The following is a 21,438-nucleotide window of genomic DNA, read 5'->3' on the forward strand; positions in this document are numbered from 1 at the left end:
TAACACGCCAACAAGAAATCTTTGGGAGGAGCGTGGGCAGAGTGAACTCTGGAAGTCGGTTCGTACACACAGAGAGAGGGAGAGAGAGAGAATGGCACTTTAATTAGAATCTTCCAACTAACCACTTAAATATTAATGAAGGTATATGAAACTGCAGGAGGCTCCTGCATGTGCAAGGTCTGGGGGCCAAGAACCATGCAAACTGAAATTACTTTTCATGACATTTCCTTGAAGCCTCTTCAGAAAGTTAAATGATCAACCAACCAGAAAGTGAGAAAAAGAACCAAAAAAGAAAAAAGAAAAGATTCTTTCATACATAACTATCAAAATACATGTTAACAAGATTGGAACACCCAGGGAGGTGAATCTATTAACTATTTAAGAATCTTAAAGGAACAGAATGTTGAAATGAACCTAAATAGTTCCTCAATTTTTTTTCCCACTGATTGATTCAGTGACCAAACCTTGGAGATAAAATTCCTCGCTGGTTCTGGTCAATTGAGCAATGCAGATCAGTACAAGTGAGAACCCCAACAACCCCAACATCAGGATAAATCATCAGATTGATCATACTACCGAACATTTAGCCATATCCTATGATTCATCTGTCTCCAGATCCTTCACCAGAACCAGATGGAGCATCCTTTCCTCTCCCTTTCACAAAATGATGGGGCAAACCCCAGACTACAACTTTCTTAAGAAATTAAGAATATACATGGGCCTATAGCCACTTTCCGAGGGGAAATGGCCTCTTTTGAAAGGAAAGGGTAACCTCCTCAATCGAAAGGAATGAGTAACCTTGTTTACAAAGGAACCGATCACGATTTCATTCTCTTCTTTTTTACCCTTTTTCATGATGTTTGTATCTGGGTGCATTCTCTACGCCAGCATATAATATGACAAAGGAGACCACAAATTGCTTGGAGGTAGGAGACCAATGACCAAAAAATCAATTAATTTATATGATCAAAGTGACAGACATTGTACCCCATCTGGAAGATTTCTAGGCAGTGGAAGTGCGGTAACATATCTCTGGGGGAATATTCTCTGTGCGGTTACACCTGCATCAGAGGATGATGAGGTCTCAGCCCCATCTGAATGGCTTCGGCCATGGAACTTGGCAAAACGGTTGATGACAGAGAAACTTTCCAGATCCTGGCAATCCACTCGAAGGTCTGAGATTGATGCTCTCTTGTCCAGTCTGCATAATCACAAGTACAGCATAAAGAAAACAAAATGAACATGAGAACCTCAAGCAACAAGTTCGATCTCTGGCCACTTTGAAAAGCAAATATCAAACCAGCCAGAATAAATAAAACATCACATAAGAGGTACAATTGGCAGTTTACGGCCAACTATAAGCACTAATGGTGCCTTCAAGTGCCATGGATTGTCAAGGCCTGGGTGCTTGAGCACTTTCATGACAGTTACAACTTACTAGACATGAGCATACTGTTTTTTTTCCACTGGTGTGGCGAGCATGTGTGAGTGTGACTCCTTGAGGGTCAAAGTAGAGGATGTCTTACCCACTTAATTGGTCAAATTTCGGCGCCAGGCAGGTCTCACCAATACTATACTAGACCTGAAACTACTCAAACGTGGCTAAATCATAAGCAATCCACCCTGACAACATATTTAGTTGAGTTAAAACTATAGAGACGCTAGGATGGACTATTTTTTGACTTGGGGGAAATTTTTGTTCCCCTTTTGGCGGAGGAAATATAAAAAATAAACAGCTATGTAGATGCGTGTGCAAGCATAAATACATATAAAGACAGCCCAGTTATACTCAGTGACAGCCTTTAGTGTTTTATATATTATTTTCTAATTAAAATAAATTGTAAAATCGATATATTTTTTTTTCAATAGTCAAACAATTTTATAAATAAGAGGCAAACGAGGTCAAAACTACATCACGAAATTTATCTAAAATTATCATTAATTAATTTATATCTCAATTTCATTAGATTTGAATTACTAAAATACTGTATTGTTATATAAAAATTTAAAAAATATTTAATAATGGAGAAAATTATAGTTTACAAAATATTTAATAATGGAGAAAACCAATGAGAGGTTTGTCCATGCAGGCATGTTGGTGTGTTTGTGCATGTGCATGTTGGGCCAAGCTATGTGGCTTGGGTGCTAGTGCTTCACTCAAAACCAGATTGTAGGGACTTATCTAGTACTAGCTTATTTTATTTTATTATTTATTTAGTTCCATGTATAGGCTGGAAGCGTCCATATGAATTCCAGGCCTATTAGATGCCTTTTAGTAAGAGTCCTAGTTACGTAATGATTACTCCTATGGTTTGTGTACAGGAAGTCGGTTTCCTTGTTATGTTTTGCCCCCTTTTTTTTTTCATATTTTGTGCAGGTTTGTTTCTTATTGGCTGAGAATTGTCCTGAGGCCAATACAATTCAACCCTTTTTCTATTTAAAGATGTAGACCATGGGGCTTCCCCAGAATAAAGAGTGGCTTTCTGCCCCAATGTTCTGTGTGAATACTAGCTGTCAGATGCAGAAGCAATCCTTGGTGGACTCCAATTCAATTCCAGGCATTGCACAACAGGGTGAGAGATGTCAAGTTAAGTCAAGTTGAGGGTCGAAATTATGTAGTATTCCATGTGATTTGGTCTTGACTCGAGTTGGGACCGAAATATTCACCGAGATCTCGAGATTTCGACCAAGATATTGTTCATTTTATGTATCGACTCTCATCTCGTCTTGCCATTTTCAAATAGCGAGATATTAGCGAGATCTCGCCGAAGTTTTAAACCATGGTTTGAAGAGAAATCCCCCAAATTTGGCTTTGGTGCAACTTATTGCCAAATTACACCCAAGGGAGCTTGGAGCAAGTGGATTCACAACTCAACATCAACATTTGAAGTTGGTTTTCTGCCCAATAACACTTTAAGGTGACAAAAATTTCTCAACAATATAGTGCTTATGATGATCCAGCCTAGCACTCATTCCTCCAAGTTGACATCCGGAGAGAGAGCAACCATGTAATACCAACGGCAGTATTTTAGCAGTACTAGGAGTCTAGGACTCTAGGATGGGCATAAGGTGAGTCATCCACTTGTATTGTACTATAATACTATTGTTTACTCTTAATAAATGCGACTCTTTCTAACAATTACTAACAAACCATGTATGCAGCTTGATTTATTAAATGGTTCCACTTGTATTGTACCATAGTAATATTGTTTACTCTTAATAAATGCGACTCTTTCTAACAATTACTAACAAACCATGTATGCCACTTGATTTATTAAATGGTTTATGGTTTGACGTCTTTCAATCCCTAATGCTTATTTAAGTTGTTTTACATTTTTTACTTGAATTATGTGTTCTAATTGTGTGAAATAGCCTAGGGTAGAGCTCACCTACGCCTTAGACTACCAACCTAGGGTCTGAAGTTGAAGTACCATTTTGGGTTTGATTGTTTAAAATCGAATTTTTCACTATGTTTAGAAGGCTCAAGTTTCAGGACCAACCTTGACCATATGGCCACTGAAACCCAACACCAAAACTTGCTTAAAAAAAAATACATGGTTTCCGCTAGATCTCGGTAAAACTTGGTTTTGGGCCTGACAGAAACCATGCCCGAGTCCGAGTCCCCGAACCATGATTCCAGGTGAGAGGCTTGGTTCAATTCTTCTTTTTTTCCCTTCCAGCAAACGAGGTCAACTTCTAAAACTTATTTCTTTTCTTGCACATATAATTTTCTTGGATCTGATTTGTCTATTATTAAATCTGAGATTTCGAATCTGAATTCATATATAGCAATCTCAGGTTTCTAAAGTAGAGAGGCTAGGCTGAGCAGGATTAAAACTAAGCAACATACAGAATTTCAGGATCGTAGTGACTAAAATGACAAAATATGGCTCGGCTTCATTTGGACCCTAACAGCACTGTCTTCAACATACCAAAAACAACTTCAGCAGTAATATCAAGTCTTCGATTGTCTCACAGTTGCAGGTAAAATCTCAGAACAATAAAATAAAAGATGAAGAATAAAACAGAAAAATAAAGGGGATAGGGTAGTATCTCTCAGACTTGGGTCTCTCACCCACGGCCTCTTACCAGTGGCATCTCAGGATACTCTCTCACAGATCTACTGATCACTCAGCTTTACAGCATAAAGCCATTCTTTCATTCTTCAAATCGTTGGGATGTACGAAGCCCCCTCACTTTATTTATATTAAAAAAAAAAAAGAAGTCTCCATTGCATGGGAGCACCAATTACAATCCAATGCAATCAAAATAGAAATAGAAACTATCCTAAACTGAGATTACAATTGAAATAGCAACTATAATCTAGCTAAGAACTACTAAATAGAAACTAGATTATCTTCCACACAAACACTAACTAACTTTGAGTCATCTTCCACGCAAGCTGTGCATGGGGCCACTATTGCTGTTAAAAAAATCTTCACAAAGCAAAGAAATAACCTCCCAAATATCACTCTAGGAAACAGTTAGCTGAGACCCACGAAATCTACCAAAATTTTCCAGTTATAAACTTCCACACAAGCTGGCTGTGGGGCCCTTGAAGCTGTCAGTTATCACTAAATAAGTGCTAATTGATGGCCTTCTTAGCTGGTTTGATGAATACAAAAATATGGGCAGATCTCCGCCATCGATCTATATCAGTTTCAAAAATGACTCCTGCAACCGATTTCCTAGAATCCTACCTCAAGTCTGATTCTCAGTTTTATCTTATCTGTTGATCGACTTCTAAATTCTGTTTCAGATTGATATCCTATTGATATTGCTGGATTTTGTTGCTGTTTGGATGATCTTTTATTTACAGATTTGATCCCATCATAAACTGAGATTGATTTTCAGTTGACTATTATTATAGTATCCTATATCCAGTAGGATATCATCATACCTTCAGATCAAACCACAGGATCTGAACCAGACTCTCAAGAGTTATTCTCCTCCATATTCCAGACCTTCGACCAGAGTTTTTAATGGAGATTGATCTAACCTTCTAACAAGTTTTGGAACCAGTCCAAGGTAACAGGATCACAGCACCCAAAAGTGCTCAGATTTAAGAGAAACTTCAGATTTGAACGAGAGATGATGCACAGCAGGGAATACCATCAACTAACCTTTAAATAAATGATAGAACAATTGAACTACAAGATTTACATGATATCGCATGGACAAAATAGAGGAAATAAGACAAGAGGAGGATATGACTTAAAGAGTCTCACCCCAAGCCTAGGCTAGCATCTCACCAACCACCTCAGCCTTTCACCAGGAACAGAATCTCACTACAACTTCGTTTCTCACAGAAGTATTGTATAAACTCAATTTCATTCAAACTCTCTCATTTCAAAATGCTTACAGGCTGGCTCTTTTCATAGAGATGTTAGGAGGGTTCTAGACCCTCACTGGAAACGTTAGACAAGACTTAATGGTGCATACATTCCCAAGGACTTCCATTCAGATTTTTTTAAGATATTTAATGACCTTTACATTTTCAAGGTCTTTCACTACTAACAATGAAACTAACTTATTGACATCCCCAAGAATTCACAACTTTAGAGGACTAGATACAACTAACTAGTTAAATTGTATAGACCACTTCTCTCCCATATATGGGCTGTCAAAATAGGCCCATTACAATAGAAAACATAAAAATTCCGAACCCATATAACCTATTAGGATACTTATTCAACCCATTATATTTGGATTTGGGCTTGTTCCGGCATAAATACTTGTACTAGAACCTTTGTTGATCTACATCAATTTTTCCACAATCAGAACTATACTTGTACTAGAACCTCTCTTGATCTAAATCAATTTTCCACTATCTGAGTTTCTGATTTTTAGTCGTTATAAATCTCCTGAATTGTTTCTCAACCTACTGCGATTCTGTTTATTTCATGGATTTCTGAAGTGAACCTAATGCAGATTCATCACCGAAATGGGATAGTTTTATTAGAAATAAGCTCAGGATGGATTATATACGTGTTGAACCTTTAGCTCCAAGGGTTTGCTTTGTAATGGGCCACTCTTATAGGACTATAATATGGGTATAAGATAGGCATACGGGATTAGTCAAGTAAGAGTCTTTATTTTACTTGCTATTAAGTTTTTTTCTTTTTTTTTCCCGGATGAATAAATATATTAAAAGGAGAAGAATATACACCACAGAGGGAAGATGAGAGGAGGGGGGAGAGCCTCCAAGAAGGCAAACTAAAGGGCATAGCCCATACAAAAGGAGGGCACTACAATGGGATACAATCCATCAGAGGGGGGAAGCAGTAGATAAAATCGATATGAGGAGGCCCTAGGAAACAACAGTGAACCTGTTCCTTGGGGAACCTCTGACCGTGCGGTGGGAAAGGAAGGCAGCACATAAGAGCGAGAGTTGGAAGTCCATCTACAAAGATTCCACTCCATCTAGAGGTGGTTAATGGTAGCACAAAAAACAAGTTGTCCAGCAATGTAACAGATGGAGGAGCCCCGAAATGTCATGTCAACCCAAATCCATTCCCTACAGAAAGGGAGAACTCTCCTACTAGAAGGCCAACAACAGCTAAGAACCTTTTTTCCAGCTGACAGAGGAGAAAGTGCAGGAGAAGAACAAATGATCAACATATTCATTCTCATTCCAACATAGACAACAGGCAGGAGGATCCTGTATGTGATGGCAAATGAGGTAGGACTGCATGGGAAGGCAGCTGGAGAAGACCCGCCAGGTGGTGAAACAATGACGGGAAATGTGACCTTTGAACCATAGGAGATTCCGCCAGGGAGTGAGGGGGTAGAAGGTCTGACGAAGTTCCCGCCAGAGGAAGAGCTGAACAAGTTGGACGTCGAGGGCTTCCAGAGGAATAGACGATGGAGTCTTCTCTACCTCGATGCCCTGGGGGAAGGGGGGAGGTTGGCCCAAATGTCATCCAGATGGGGAAGGGAGGGGAGGGGGGCCCAGACATCATTAAGGATGATGGAAGAGACAGTAGTTGAACGATCAAGACCCAAGGAACAGATAATCCTAGGGCTTACTATATGAAGAATCACACCCCAACGGGTGCCAAGGGTCAAGCCAGAGGGACGTAGAGGCACCATTACCAATGGAGTACGAGATGGCATCCATGGCCAAGGGTCTTAAGCTAAGGATACCATTCCAAACCCAAGAAGCATCCAAACCAGGGCAAGTGGTCCAAAAAGAGTCATGCTTCAAAAGATGGGAATAAACCCAGGAGACCCAAATGCTGTTTTATTTGGTCACCACCCTCCAAATGAGCTTTAAAATGCCCACAAAGTTGATATCTTTGATGCGCCTACGACCCAGGCCGCCTTCAGATTTGGAGAGACAAAAGTGGGTGGGGTGGAGGATCTTGCTGGAGACGGAACCTTTCCAAAGAAAGGAACAGATGAGAGACTCGATGGCTTTAATGGTGGGAGGAAGAAGAACAAAGATACCACATCAATAGAGGATTAGAGGTAAATGGATTGGAGAACCCATCTGGAAAGCTCAAGCCTCCCAACATAAGAGAGAAGCTTGCTCTTCCATAGCTGCAGCCTCTTTCTCAGGAGATCAAGGATGGGAGGGAAGTGATGGGCCGTTAGCCTGGCAGGGATGAGGGGAAGCCCAAGATACTTACTCTGAGAGAGCCAAGAGTGAAACTAGTAATCTCAAGGAGACAGGAAGAAGCAGCTTCAGAAATCCCAGAAATGAAATGCAAGATTTTAGAGGGTTAAGGCGGAGACCCGACACCCAAGAGGCTTTCAAAAAGGTGGAGGGAAGACATGACGGAAGAAATGGAAGAATGATCAGCTTTAGAGAAGATCATTAGGTCATCGGCAAAAGCAAGATGGGTAAGGGAGAAAGGCTTGCATTTTGGGATAGGGGAGATGAGGTGGAGGTTAGTGGAAGATTGGATGGATCTAGAAAAGACCTCAAGGCCAAGGGAGAAAAGGAAAGGGGAGAGAGGACATCCTTGGAGAATTCCAACAAAGGAGTGGAAGAAGCTAGCAAGGCTACCGTTCCCCAAGACAGAGAAATGGGGGGTAGAGATGCAGGTCAAGATCCAATAGACAAAGTTGGGGGGGGAAGGACATTTGGTGAAGGACATTTGAGATGAAATCCCAATAGATATAGTCAAAAGCTTTATGGAGATCAATCTTGAGAAGGGCCGCCGATCCATGGGATTTCTGCTCAAAGCCCCCAAACAATCTCATGGCCCAGAATGATGTTATCAACTATATTCCTACCAGAGATGAAGGCGGATTGGTTTTGGCTGGCTAAGGAATCAATGACTTTTTGGATGCAGTTGGCCAAAATTTGTAGATCAAGTTACAAAGAGAGATGGGTTTGAAATCCTGCATGGAAGAGGCTCCATCGGATTTGGGGATGAGACAAATGAAGGTCTTTACACCATTAATTTGGCTAGGATCAAAGAAGAAGCTTTTGAGAGCTCGAATAAGATCTTCCTTGATGATGTCCTAGCATGAGGAGAAGCTCATGCTGAAACCATCCGGCCCAGGAGATTTACTAGCTTTGTGGGAGAGGACAGCAGAGGTGATTTCCTCACCAGAGGGAATGGCTTCAAGAGAAGGGAGAAGGTGATTTAGGCTGGAATAGGAATTTATAAGTCCAGTCCTGTTTTGAGTCTATTTTCTTTATAATTTCATTTTCCTATTCAATTTAGGTGTCCAATTAGTTAAGGATAGGATCATAGTTTTTAAGGCGGAAAGGCGATGGAGGCGTCTGAGGATCTTTCGGAGCGCCTTAGCGATAAGGTGGGCGTAAAACGTCGCCTTATTGACTAAAGCGTTCCTATGTAATTTTTTTATAAAACCAATCTATTTGGCTCAAATCCTAGTTGAATTCTATTACTCATATGTTAAATAAATATTAAAGGTTCATATTCATCCCAATGTAAGATATTCATCAAGAAAATAAATCAATAAAGTGAATAAACTAAGTTCATCTTCATCAATCATCAATCATCATAACATATTAACATATAATATAAATACATAATTATGAAACAAAATTATAAATATAAATAAAAGAAGACATAAAAAATATAAGTATTTATTATACTTACCTCTATGATGCCAAAATGAGTGCCTAAGCCCTAAGGTCATCCACTATATTTCTACTCCTGTCAAAGAAGAATGAAGCTCACCGCTGCGTGAGAAAAATGGTCGCCTAGATCAGTGGTTCTTCCTTGTTCCTTGATTCCTTCTCAAAGCCCTTTCTTAAAACCTTGACAAAATCCAAACCTTGTTTGTGAATCGTGTTTTTGTTATTTTTGATGGAGTAAAGCTGATCCCATACATCTCAAGTGTTAACAAAACCATGCACTTACCAATAAAAACTCTATATATGGAATCTTCATCAAGTAATTTTAAAATGTGTTAAAAAAAAAAAAAACCATAAGGCGCCACTTCACGTAAGGCGGAGCACTGCCTTACCATCTCTAGACCGCATCAGCGCCAAGGCGCTAGTAAAGCGACGCCTTAGCAGCGCCTTAAAAACTATGGATAGGATTAGGCCTTTCCTTTTTTGTGTAGGAATCTAATTTCGAGTCTTTTATATACATTTGTAAGGGGGTCAAGCATTGTTCACGAATTTGATTAATGAAAATTATTGTTGTTGATGCACCTCTTCATGTGTGAAGACTTCCTATCAGGGTGACATTCAGTGTCTGGTCCGATTGATTAATCTTCTCTACAAACTGCTGGTTCTCTTACTATTATTCTTCCATTACTATTGCAGGTTCTTCTTTCTTCTACTGTTCAATCTCTGATTTCTGCCATTAACAAGTAAGAGTCATTCTTCAAGTTCTTCACATAAGATTCCAGTTTCTAGAAGATTGGATACAAGGTGTTTTTTCAGATTAAGAAATTCAGCCATCAGATCGATCTGAAATTTTGAACACACATTCATCAACACTAGTTTGGAAATTAATTCAAATTTGGGTCACTTCCAACAGTCAGATCGTGAGATATTTTATTATTTACGATTCTGCCCTTACCTTTTCAGATTCTGAATCAAGTTGCTGTTTCTGTTCTAAATGCCTATTGTTTACTTCAGTTTTGTGAGTTAATTCTACTTCTGAAGTCAGATATTGATTGGGCCTATTTGACCTAATTTCTGAACCCTAACTTGGGGCTTGAAATTACCAAACTGCCCCTGTCGAGTCCTGTTGTGTTTCCTCCCTTAGTTATGGTTTTATCTCTTCAATTCTTCTTGTTGCATTCTGAATAATACTTTGGGTTATAGATCCTGGTTATCTTGGTCCGTTTTGAGTCTTTTCAAATGCAGTTCCACATCAGAACCCTTCAAATGGGAGAAGAGGTTGAACTTCAAGTAAAATATTGAGTCTTCATAACATCACATTAAAGGCTTTACAACCCATATGCCAGGCCAAGAAGAGCCATAAGCCATCAGCTAGACCGCCAGATGGAATTTTAGAAAACAAATAATTCAAGCAACTCAGCTACTGCCAATCCAGTGGGTCAGTAAATTATTGGTAAATCAGGTTCTCAAGCACCATGCCTATGCTGCAGAGATTCGGTATATACAATTCCCCCACACCTAAGGGCCTCATGAGCCTTGTAGAGAAGCCTTTTTGGATCTTTTTTACTGTAACCGTGGAAGTTTCATGGTTTAAGCAAACATATTCTATTATCCGAGTCTGCCAGAAAGACTTCGGCTCCCAAGAGAGCATCTATTTGATCGGCTTCTCCCCAAGGTTCAAGGTATCGGGTTTCAATCCTTGGGGAGACAGAAATTTCGGTCGAAACCAGGGAATTTTTCCCGATTTGGTATAAACTTAGGTTTTGACCCCCAAACAGTGTTTTTTTTTTTTTCCTGATTTTTTGTGTACATCCTATTTTAGACATTTCTAACACATCCACGTCATTAGTTTCATTTAAAAAAAACACACACACAGAGTCATACTTGTGTGGTGAACCAAAGGTTCAGTAATCATTATGCTGAGTTGTCGACTAAAATATGTTGTAGGTTAATGCATTTTAAAAAAAAAAAAAAAAAAAAAAAGGGCCACCGTGAATGCGTGGATCGGGTCCTCCTAAGTAACATATAAAAAATTTACATAATTCTACTCTATTTACAAGTATATTCTATAAAGAAAAATGATTTTTGGGGAAGTTGTGACTTACCTTTTTGGTCCAAGCTGCCTTTCTTATGTAGATGAAGCAAGAACCACCCTTAGATTCAACTTTGTTAGGCAAAAATTGGAAATCTCCACTGTTTCCCTAAGTTACCACTCCTAGGAGAAAAAACTAAGAAAAGAAGATCGAATTTTGCTAAAGAAGGCTTGGGTTTCATTTCAAACTAACTTATATAAGACCTGGTTCCACCCAAAGGGTCGAACCAATTAGTTGGGTTGAAATTTCCCATGTTTCGACATTTCGTCGAATTTGGTCGATACTTGTGACTTTTAAAAGTCACAGGACATTCTTTCGACCACTGGGGATAAGTTCGAAACCTGCGAAAATTTCGCTGGTTTCGATAGAATTCTCGAACCATGCTTCTCCCTATGAGTTTAGAGAAATCAGCTTTCGTTCTTTCTGTATAGATTGGGATGCCATTATCAAAGATACAAGACAGTCTTGAATGGCAATTTATCTTCAAGCTTGATGTCTCATACTTTGGGGCATGTAGTGCCCCTTTGGGAGTAATTCTTATAGCAATATAAATATATTAAGATACTTAAACCAAAATTAAATAGACAAATACCCCAGTGAATGTAACAGTGTAACAGCAAATATTGAATCAGAAAAGAAGATTAGCAGAAACAGTTGTGATGCAAACAAGCCACAATGTAAGCTAAGTACTCGAAAATGTAAATGAATGCTTGCATCACTAGCAGGTAACTGCATCTATGAAAATGTTGGCTGGCACCAGAAAAAGATTCCATAACTGAAACTCGACTCTTACCTCAATAAATCATTTTCCAACTTCCTTACTCTATCAATGATTTCTTCCACGGCTTTCAATAAATACTGATCAACAGTTCTCTCAGATAATTTGACCTTCTCAGATGTCCTGGATGAAGAAACAAAGTTCAGAAGGCCTCATTCTGCCGAATATAAGTATAAGTCTATGGACCTTATGTAGTGATATATCAAACATCCATGAGAGAAATTGATTTATCAACTAGGCCTTCAAAAACAGCTCTTACATGTTTGCACAGCCTGGTTGTACACGTGAACCACTTCCAGGACTATAGATCAGGCTGCAAGCATCCCCTAATGCCAATTTAGCAATGAAGTATATTACACTTTCATAGTTTGAAGTGGCTTCTGCAGAGAGTATTGATGCCGGGCCAGGCCGAAAGAGTTGTTGCATCAACTGTGTCGTCAATATAAGCCTTCTTCTTGGTCGAACCAGTGGTTGTACATCCTCGATAATTTCAGCTTCCTCTTCCGCCTGGCATGAGAAAAGCAAACATTAAAAATCCTTCCAATTGTGCAGAAAACAGAACAGAACAAAAAATTGTTATTGTAAGTACATTCATTCAACTATGAGAGCACCTTCTCAATTAGTCGATTTGCAGCTTGAGCCCAATCTAGTTCGGCAACACTGTAAACCACAAAATATCTTGTGATTAACAAAACCAAGATAACAAAATCATTCTAGCTGCTGTACAATAAAAAGATAATGTTCAAGAAGACAAAGGATTAAAGATAGTATAACTTGTACAAGATCTGTTGAAACAAATACATAATCATGACAACCACCTGATATTGTGCAGCCTTTGGGAACCTTGGGTCACTTCTTTATGCCATGGTAAAAGCCCTGATGTTGTACTTTTACGCTTCTTTGGTCTCACAGCAGCCAAAATTCGATCAGTAGCATCTGGTGGCAAAGAACCAAGAGGAGACGAGCGCTCACTTACAACCACAGCGCTTGTTGTACCATGCCAAACACCACTAAGCTGACTGGCATCAGCAGCATTTACTTGCTCTATTTGGGCATGTGTAGGCAAACTCTCAGAAGAATTTTCAAAGAAGAACTGTTGAGCAGCAGTCTTCGCAGTTCTCCGTGCATCATACATCGGCAGCATCTGCCCATTTTTGAAGGTCCCATACTGTTCAAACCACGATGGTGCCATCTGCAGACTTATTTTTGAATGTTCAGCTCTATTTGACAGCATATTCATATTACTAGACTGATTTTGAGAATCATTCCGACTAAATGTGACCATATCCTGAGGAGGAGCATGCTGGGAAGCTACACTTGCATTTGGATCTTCTCTCACCTCTGACGAAAAGCTAAGCATTTTGGTATCTCCTGATGAAAATGAGCTACGCTGAGCAGCTGATTTCAGTCCATGATCTGCAGCATCTCCGATCATTGCACTGTATCCATATGATAACTGTTGTCCTGCCTTAGCAGCCGCCTGCTGACCATCTGGATCAAAATCAGGTCCTTTGAACCTCTTCGAAACCCTCTGACTAGGATTTGTCTCCACACCCTTCATCACCTGCATTTGGTGCAGCAGTGAGTAATTTTGACGAATATTTGATGGAGTCAAAGAACGGCCAAACACTTCAACATCTCTGTTGGAAGAAGGGGGGTTCTGGATGGATGGGTACTCTGTTTGCGAGACCACAACTGGATCCTTCCCATTCCTTCCTCTATCAATCTCCTGTTGATGTCTCTGAGCCAACAATGAAGGAGAAGCAATAGAATTTCCATCCAACAGTTGCTTTGCCACAGAATCTTGGCCTTGGGATGCAACTTCTGTCAGCTGAGCCCGCTCAGCCTTCTCAGATGGTACTTGATGCCAAGAGCTTTCTTTCCTTGGTTGATCTTCGCCATGGGGAAACCATTGAGGATTAGTAGGAGATGCACCATATTCTGAGGAATTATTTACTCCTTTCTTGACATCCTGATCACCTAGTTTTTGTGCCAACGAAGTCGTTTCCAGATTATTATATGATGGATTGATAGAGGGAACCAAACTGGTAGGAACCTTGTGAGGTTGACCAGCAGATAGACGTTGCCTTGATACATTGTTACACACATTATGCAACATTTTTGAAAAGGCACCCTGTTGAGACATGCCTGATGTAACCAACGGCTGAGAGACTGAGACAGACTCCAATACTGGGAGTTGTTGGCCTGAAACTCTATAAGAGGAGCTTGAGGTGATTGGTTGGGATGTATCAGCAGGGGAACCAAGGTTAAAAGGTGCCACCCTGCTACTTGAACCAGGCAGTAATGCTTGAGCAGATTGATCTGATGCCACTCTGTCCTGAGAGTTGTTTGTCCGTGTTAAGCGAGAAGCAAGGCTATCAAAAGGACCACCTTGACTATGATGTTGATGTCTTGGATATGGCAGAGAAGAGGTAAATGCAGCAGATTTTCCCTGCATATTAGAAAGTGAGTTCTCATTGCCAGCTTGTCCTGAAAAACTTGTTTTATTATCCCAATGTTCCCTCTGCGACATCTCACGGGAATGAGACAAAGACTGCACAGGAGCTGTGGAAGTCAACCATGTCTGGCCCCTCTCTGCCACCTCTGGATCAGCAAGCCTCGAGTCAAGATTGTTAACAGCTTGTGAAGAACTCTGAGATGGAAAAGAATGGCTTGAAACAGGTAGCCGTTGCGATGGAGGGGCCAACCTTAAACCAAAACCTTGAGAAGCAGATGATTGAGGACGCCTAAGATGGGCAGCAAATGTTTCAGATGCTTCAGCCTCCGGCATCTCAAATGATCGATTATGGTCAGAAGGGTCAAATTGTTTTACAGCACCATGTTCCCCAGATTGATCCACCTTGTGGAGAAGCTCGAGCATATTATGACTGCCAAGGTTGAAATCAGTTAAATGACATGGATTATTATATAGTAACTGTCATTAATGCAAGCAATAGTTGTAAGAGGAAAAGTTTTTTCTTTTCTACCTAGAAATTATTCAGGAACAAACTAATAACATAAGCTTAACCATTTATCCAAATCCCGCAAAAGTACCAAGCTTGACAGAAAGTTTGGTCCAATTACAGAACAGCAGAGAATAAAGCTGATGGTGAATTTGAGAAGATAATGAAAATAATACTCTATGTTGCCAAAACACAGAGAGAGAAAAAAAACCTTGAGTGGCAAAGATTCCATTTCTTGCATTCTTAATGGCTCACATGAAGTCACAGACATGGTATGGCTCATAATTTGAAGTGTTGAGGTAACATACCTAACTATTAAATGAATAATGAAAGTAACTACCATGAACAATCATATAAAATTATAAAATTTTAACGCTCAAACAAGTAGTAGTAGCAAAAACTCAATTTATCAGAACCTTGTCTGAGCTGTCCTGTTTGGAGCATAAAAACCAGATGGTCCATCAAAAGGTGCAGACATATTGGATCCATAGCCAGGAAGAGCGCCTCTAGAAGGTGTTTCCTCTGATCTTTTCATGCCTCCTTGGAAATCTGCCACATGCCCCTGTAAATGGAAGATCACTAACACTTGTGAGCTAAATAAGAGAGACTGAAAATGGCAATCAACAGCATTATCCTCAACAAAAGAGACCTTATCAATGTCCATGGCATTGTTAGAAAGATGACCAACAAAATTTGAGTGACCTTTCTCTTGACCCTTCAATCCTTGAGTAACCTGCTGGAATAGAGCGCGTGAATGTGTGACATGTTTCACGATTTCAGCAGGTTCCATGTTCACACCCAAACTTCCCATTGGATGATACTGAAATTTACGAGGCTCAGAGGTTTTCGGGCCAATATGACCAAAAGACTTTTGGTTTGCCTCAGGCAAATTAGAATTGTTTGCATTCAACCAGGCATTATCAACACCTCCTGGAACAGTACGATGGGGCCGACTGGAGTTATAGCTGTCATTAGAGATCTCTTGCTGGAAGCTGCTCTCCTGCTTGTTGTCAAATGTGTCACCAGAAGCCCTTTCAGAATTATTTGATGATGATTCAAAAACTTGTGGAACATTGCTGAGCTGATGCTGATACCTTCCCCCACTCTCATTTCCCTTATACTTCAGAGAAGAATCAAAAGCTTGCTTACCATAATCAAAAGGATGACTATGTGCAAGTTGTTGGTTAATCTCCTGATTACTCTTTGTATTGCTTGAATCAGGTAAAGCAGTAAAGTTATTCATCTGGGAATCTTCTGGGTTTACCTGTGGACTACCAGTGCCAGATTTTATATGTTCCAATCCTGAAGCTGAATTACGGAAGGGCATTGACACAGCATTACCATCGGCCTTCCATAAAAGACTATTATGATTCCCATCTGCTTGCATGGCTCTCTTATCATCACTGCTCAGAGAATGTTGTACAATGTGTGCATTCTCACGAGCTTTTAGTGTAGCATCACCACTTGGGGACAGGGCCTCATTAATATTCCAACCATTAGCCTTATTACAGGGATAGCTACCAATATTGTAGGAGGATATGTTCTGCTGGTGAGCCCAAGAACCCGGCATGTTCTGAGAATTTAATTCCACATCCATAGAATGTGCAGCAGTCTCTGACTGCTCATATATTGGACCATCCCAAGCACCATCAGGAGTATTGTCCAAATGCATATGTGATTGAAATTGATGACTCCCCTCAACATGTGGCTTTTGCTGAGGTCTGTGATCCAACCTTTTCCCACTATCTTTAGGAGACTGTTGAACAGATTCATGAGAAGAATCAGGCCGCACCTCCACACTCTGCTTATACGGAAACTTGACACTCGACTGCTGAAAACCAGGAACATTACAACTACTTGGACTCATGTTGGCATCATCAAATAGAGGAAAAGGCCTTGAAGTTAAAGAAGATGCAGTCTGCAAGTTGCTATCAACCCAACTTGTTTGTCCCTTCCCGGTGTCATTAAATGTTGCTGGCTGATTCCCAGTTGACGGTTCTGTTTTCTGAAAACTCAAGCCACTCCACTCTTCCTGTACCCCAGTGTCACTGCTAGAAGTTTCTGCAACAGCAGATTGCATAAGAGCACTCCAGCTTCCACTCTGAATGGAAGGAAATGCACTAAAGTAATCTGGACCTTCCACAGGATTCCCATAGACTCCTGTACCCATGCTGTTGCTCCTGCCCAAAGGAGCATCCCAAATACCATCATCTGAATTGAACAAAATCCTTTCTTCTGTTGGATCTAGGGCAACTAAACCCTGAGAAGGGCCAACCTGTGGCATTGGTTTTTCTTGCAAGTTTCCTGACCAACCAGGTCGCTCCTGCCTCCCTTGTAATTCCTGCACATGTGAATTCCTAGGGACGGAATTAAATTGCTGGACGTTACCAGATAAAACTTCACCACTAAACCCTTGACCAGGAACATGCCCAAACAAACTTTTCCCTTGTAATCCCTGCTTGGAAACCGAAGCACCATCCTGCATGCATACCTGGTCCTGAAATGCCACACACTGATCTCCCTGAAAAGAGTTATTTAAGGATGATGACTGAATCAAAGGCTTCTCTATTTGGTTATTACTTGTCTTGGTCAACATATCAGCTGAATCATGTGAAAATCCTTGTATATTAGCGTATTGATTCAAATTTCCTCTCGTGCTAGTGATAGAAGAACCATGTAGAGATTGGTCCAGCTGTTGAGGAACAATCCCCATTGAACAAAGGGACTGACCTTGTTCATTCGAAAACATAACTCCATTAGGAAATCCTTGCATGGAAGGAGAACCACTCCGCTGTACCCAATTCATTCCACCAACCATAAACATTTGTGAGGAACTAGGTACTACCTTTGAGTCGCCACCAATATGCTCATTTGGCCACAAGAAGTTAGACGAATCATGGACAGGTGTGCCATTCACTAGAGCTGGTAACTGACCACCAGCAGTCTGTTTCGCAATCGAAGTTAACTGGTTGATCGAATTTTGCTGCCTTGCTTGATCTAATTGCTGAAGCTGCTGCTGCCGCTGAAGTTGTTGCAGTTGTTTGATCATTAATTGTTGTTGCCATGGCAAAATGTCATTAAACCCAGACTGCTGCCTCGGCCGAGGCTGTGGTAAGCCTGATTGTTGCCCCCTCATTAGCAGATGTTGAGCACCAAGAAAGTCAAAATTACTAGGAACCTCAGCAGTTTCCAACCTCTCTGAAGATTTGGTTAAGCCAGGACTTGGTTCAGAACCATTCCCTTGCTGTGGTTCAAGAACAGAAAAGCTTCTTGCCCCTCCTCCCAGAAACTCTGCCTGATGTTGCCTTGTCTGGAAGCCTTGATGTCCATGCATAAAACCATTCAGACTCGGATGTTGGTTTCTGGATTGGCCCTTAGCAAACTCTGACCTCAGTGGTAACAGGTTGAAGTCTGTGCCATGTGAAACTCTTGAAGGCTGCATGCCATTTCCAATCCCAGAATCTGCAAATAATCAAATACCATAAAAAGAGTAGAAAGTTTTCGAAGGATCAAGAGACAAGCATTTTAATGCTAACACTAGAAATGTAACTCTCAAATACCACAATAATCCATAGACAAAAATAAAAGCACAAGATTACTAACAACCTAACAGTTTGTTGGAAACATTTATACATCGAATCGTTATAACTTTGTATCAAGAACCATGATGAATACAATGAAGCGAAAATAAGAAAATAAAACAGTGTTGCAATAAAGTAGTCAAAATAATCATACCAGCTTGCTGCACACTGTAGTTCTTTGAGTTGGAAGTCAGAGGTGTTCCAATCTGTTCCTGGCCCCCAGCCCACAGACTGCTATTAACAACTGCTTGATTTCCACCTGTAACCTGCAACTGGCGCTGAACCTGGGACAAATTATCTTGGTCAAAGAAATTGTGGACCTTGTCTTCAATTTCATTCCCAGGCATAGATTATTAAATCTGCAAATTACTGCAGCTGATTCTTTGGTAGGAAAAGAACTCCCACAAAGGGGCACTAATGATGCTCAAAGCCTTTCCATTCTCATCACTCTCTGCAAGAGAAACAGTAAGGCCCTAAGAGGAACACTTAAAACAAAGGTTCACCCCAAAAGTTTCTTCTGTGGCTTACTCCTTTCCTGTACAGAGAATGGGACTTCTAGGGATATGCCCCCCACCAACCCAAACCTCACCCTGCAGAAGATAAGGAATGAAATGGAATAAATGTCAAACAATGGCTAGATGTAAGGGAACCTTATTAAGGTGATCTAAAAGCACTGAATAGTTTTTCCTTTTTCTTAAAAAAATCATAGATTTTGGTATTTAAGGTCTGTAGGAATTCAAACTGACAATAGCAGATAAGAAAACGATATGACACGAGTCTGAAATGTTTTGGGTGACAATTACATTAAAATTTCAAAAATCCAATGTTTAACTAAGCTTCTTCTTCTCCGTTTTCTTTTTTTCTTTTTTTCAGAACTTTTCACACTTTATCTTCCAATTAGTTCCCAGTAATGCAGGAAAATATAGTTTCATCTTATGCTACAATGGTTTCTATTTAAATGATAAATGCAACATTGTAGTAAATCCATTGGGCATGTTCATGAGTTGTATTTTCACAGTACCAGACACTTGGTTTCTTGATTTTTTTTCTCAATTTGGATAAATGTAAATGTTCCATAAGATGCATAACACCACCAACTCCAAAGAAGACAAAATATGGACATGAATCTAACCATTGAGGGTTGCATTTGCATGTCTCTTCTTCATGGGTTGTAACACATCAAAAGCTCCACAAAAATCCTTCATGCCATAGTGTGCCTCTCACAAAAGAGATGGAGGAACTGTATTCATAAATACATATTAAAGATAATAAGAACCAGAGCAACGTATGGAAACTTTGAGAGTGTAAGGGGTTTTTTTTTCCCCCACAGGAAGTGAAGTGAAAGCTGAAAAATGGGAGGGAGCCAAAGAGAAGGAAACACAATGCAAGGCTATCTTTATTAGAGCATTAACCCACAAGGAAAAAACAAAAAAAAACAAAACAAAACAAAACTAGATACATGAATACAATTCTATAGCTACAGTCCACCGATATTCATGAGAGAGCAACAAAATCTCAGTTAACAGACGATGGTACTGCAAAAAAAGACAAACACATACCCAGATAACAAAACATTAGATTTGCAATAACACGAATACAGAGGAAACCATAGACAGATGAAAATATGACCAGAAAAAAAATAATAACAATAGAAGCATGTACTATCAAAATGTTTTGGATCATGTGCACTTCATTGGAAAAGAGAAAACATTGTACTGGAAAATTGGAAATACCCACCTGAAGAACCGAATTTAATTCCCTACAAGGTAGAGGGGCTGCTGTCAGTGAGAATATCAACTTTGACAGGGGAAGGTTAGTATTCAACAAGCAGCTGCCTCATTGACAGTTGAAAGCTCCGTAAATGCTCGACTATATAAGTAGAGCACATGGAGCTTGAGTTATGTTTGCTTCCACTGTTTCTGAATTTTACTACTAATAAGTCAGTATAATTGAGAAGTTTCCTTTCTAATGCTTCGTTATTGAGTAAATGCAAGTCAGGAAGGAGAGAGATGAAGAGAACATAATTGGTAGTCAAATACTCTTCGCGGCTCAACTAAACTCTATAACAACCAGTCCACCCCAATCAATAATCTGAGCTACAAACCATCTGACATTTTTTAATTGATGTAAGTTGCGGGTTCAAATTACGTATCAAAAGCCGAAGACAGAGTGCTCCCAGACAAAACATAGGGCGCAAAAGCAATAAAATTCAACCAAATGACATGCTCCTTCTGACTAAGTCAAGCTCAAACAAGCTCAAGTAAAAGCAAGAAAGCGAACAAACCCCTGAACTTGGACTCCTGCCAGACCCAATTCCAATGACCCAAATCAAAACTCCACCCATAATAGTCTCTAAATGAGCTATTCCGTATGAAAGCTACCACGAACCGTGATTGAAAATTTTTTCCACGCAGTAAGTCCGACACCAGGGGAAAAAAAAACAAAATTCCAGGGAGATCAAAGACGACCCAAGTAATTCCAACTCCAATTCGTGATTGACTCACGAAAACAAAAAGAGCAACGAACACAAGCTCAACAGAGATCCCGCCCCCGCCAGCAAACCAAAGCCCTAAGCAACAATCGTCGCTCTAACTCTAGAAATGGTGTCCCACAAAAAAATTAGGGTTTTTGGAATGACCAATGTGTACTTACTTGGTTGCTGAAGGACCTCTAATGGCGATCGACTTCAAATCTCTGTAATTTCGTCTCTGTTTTTAAACTTTAGCTAGGGTTCGGAGCTATGGAGCGGAAATACACCTTTCTTTCCGAGCTCTGCGATAACGAGTTTTCCAGACCGTAGCAGAGATAGATAAAGTGATCACAAAACAATGTGAAATTTTCAACGAATTCTGTAACTGGAAATAGGTTCGGTCCGAGCCTTAGCTTCAGATAATAGAACCAAACTGGTTTGGCTTCCGAAGCTCGAGATGTTAAAAGGATGGAAATAAAAAACGGAACCACTGTG

The 21,438-nt window shown here is 40.1% G+C and overlaps 1 protein-coding gene across 2 annotated transcripts; it reads right to left on the reverse strand.

The window, feature by feature from the left end:
• Nucleotides 1-291: 291 nt before the first annotated feature.
• Nucleotides 292-21,297, reverse strand: LOC122075179. 2 transcript variants are annotated; one of them, XM_042640122.1, is made up of 10 exons: nt 21,126-21,297; nt 19,606-19,713; nt 18,628-18,757; nt 15,542-18,354; nt 15,309-15,454; nt 12,748-14,817; nt 12,541-12,589; nt 12,189-12,436; nt 11,945-12,052; nt 292-1,201 (listed from the first exon to the last, which is right to left on the reverse strand). In XM_042640122.1, exons 2-10 carry the CDS (start codon nt 19,624-19,626, stop codon nt 967-969), a joined length of 5,820 nt encoding a protein of 1,939 aa, XP_042496056.1. In that variant the 5' UTR covers nt 19,627-19,713; nt 21,126-21,297; the 3' UTR covers nt 292-966. The 2 variants fall into 2 exon arrangements, with proteins under 2 accessions (XP_042496056.1, XP_042496055.1); XM_042640121.1 differs by having other exon boundaries at nt 18,628-19,063.
• Nucleotides 21,298-21,438: the final 141 nt, after the last annotated feature.

Source organism: Macadamia integrifolia, chromosome 4 (assembly GCF_013358625.1).
Source record: "Macadamia integrifolia cultivar HAES 741 chromosome 4, SCU_Mint_v3, whole genome shotgun sequence".
NCBI classification, from domain to species: Eukaryota; Viridiplantae; Streptophyta; class Magnoliopsida; order Proteales; family Proteaceae; genus Macadamia; species Macadamia integrifolia.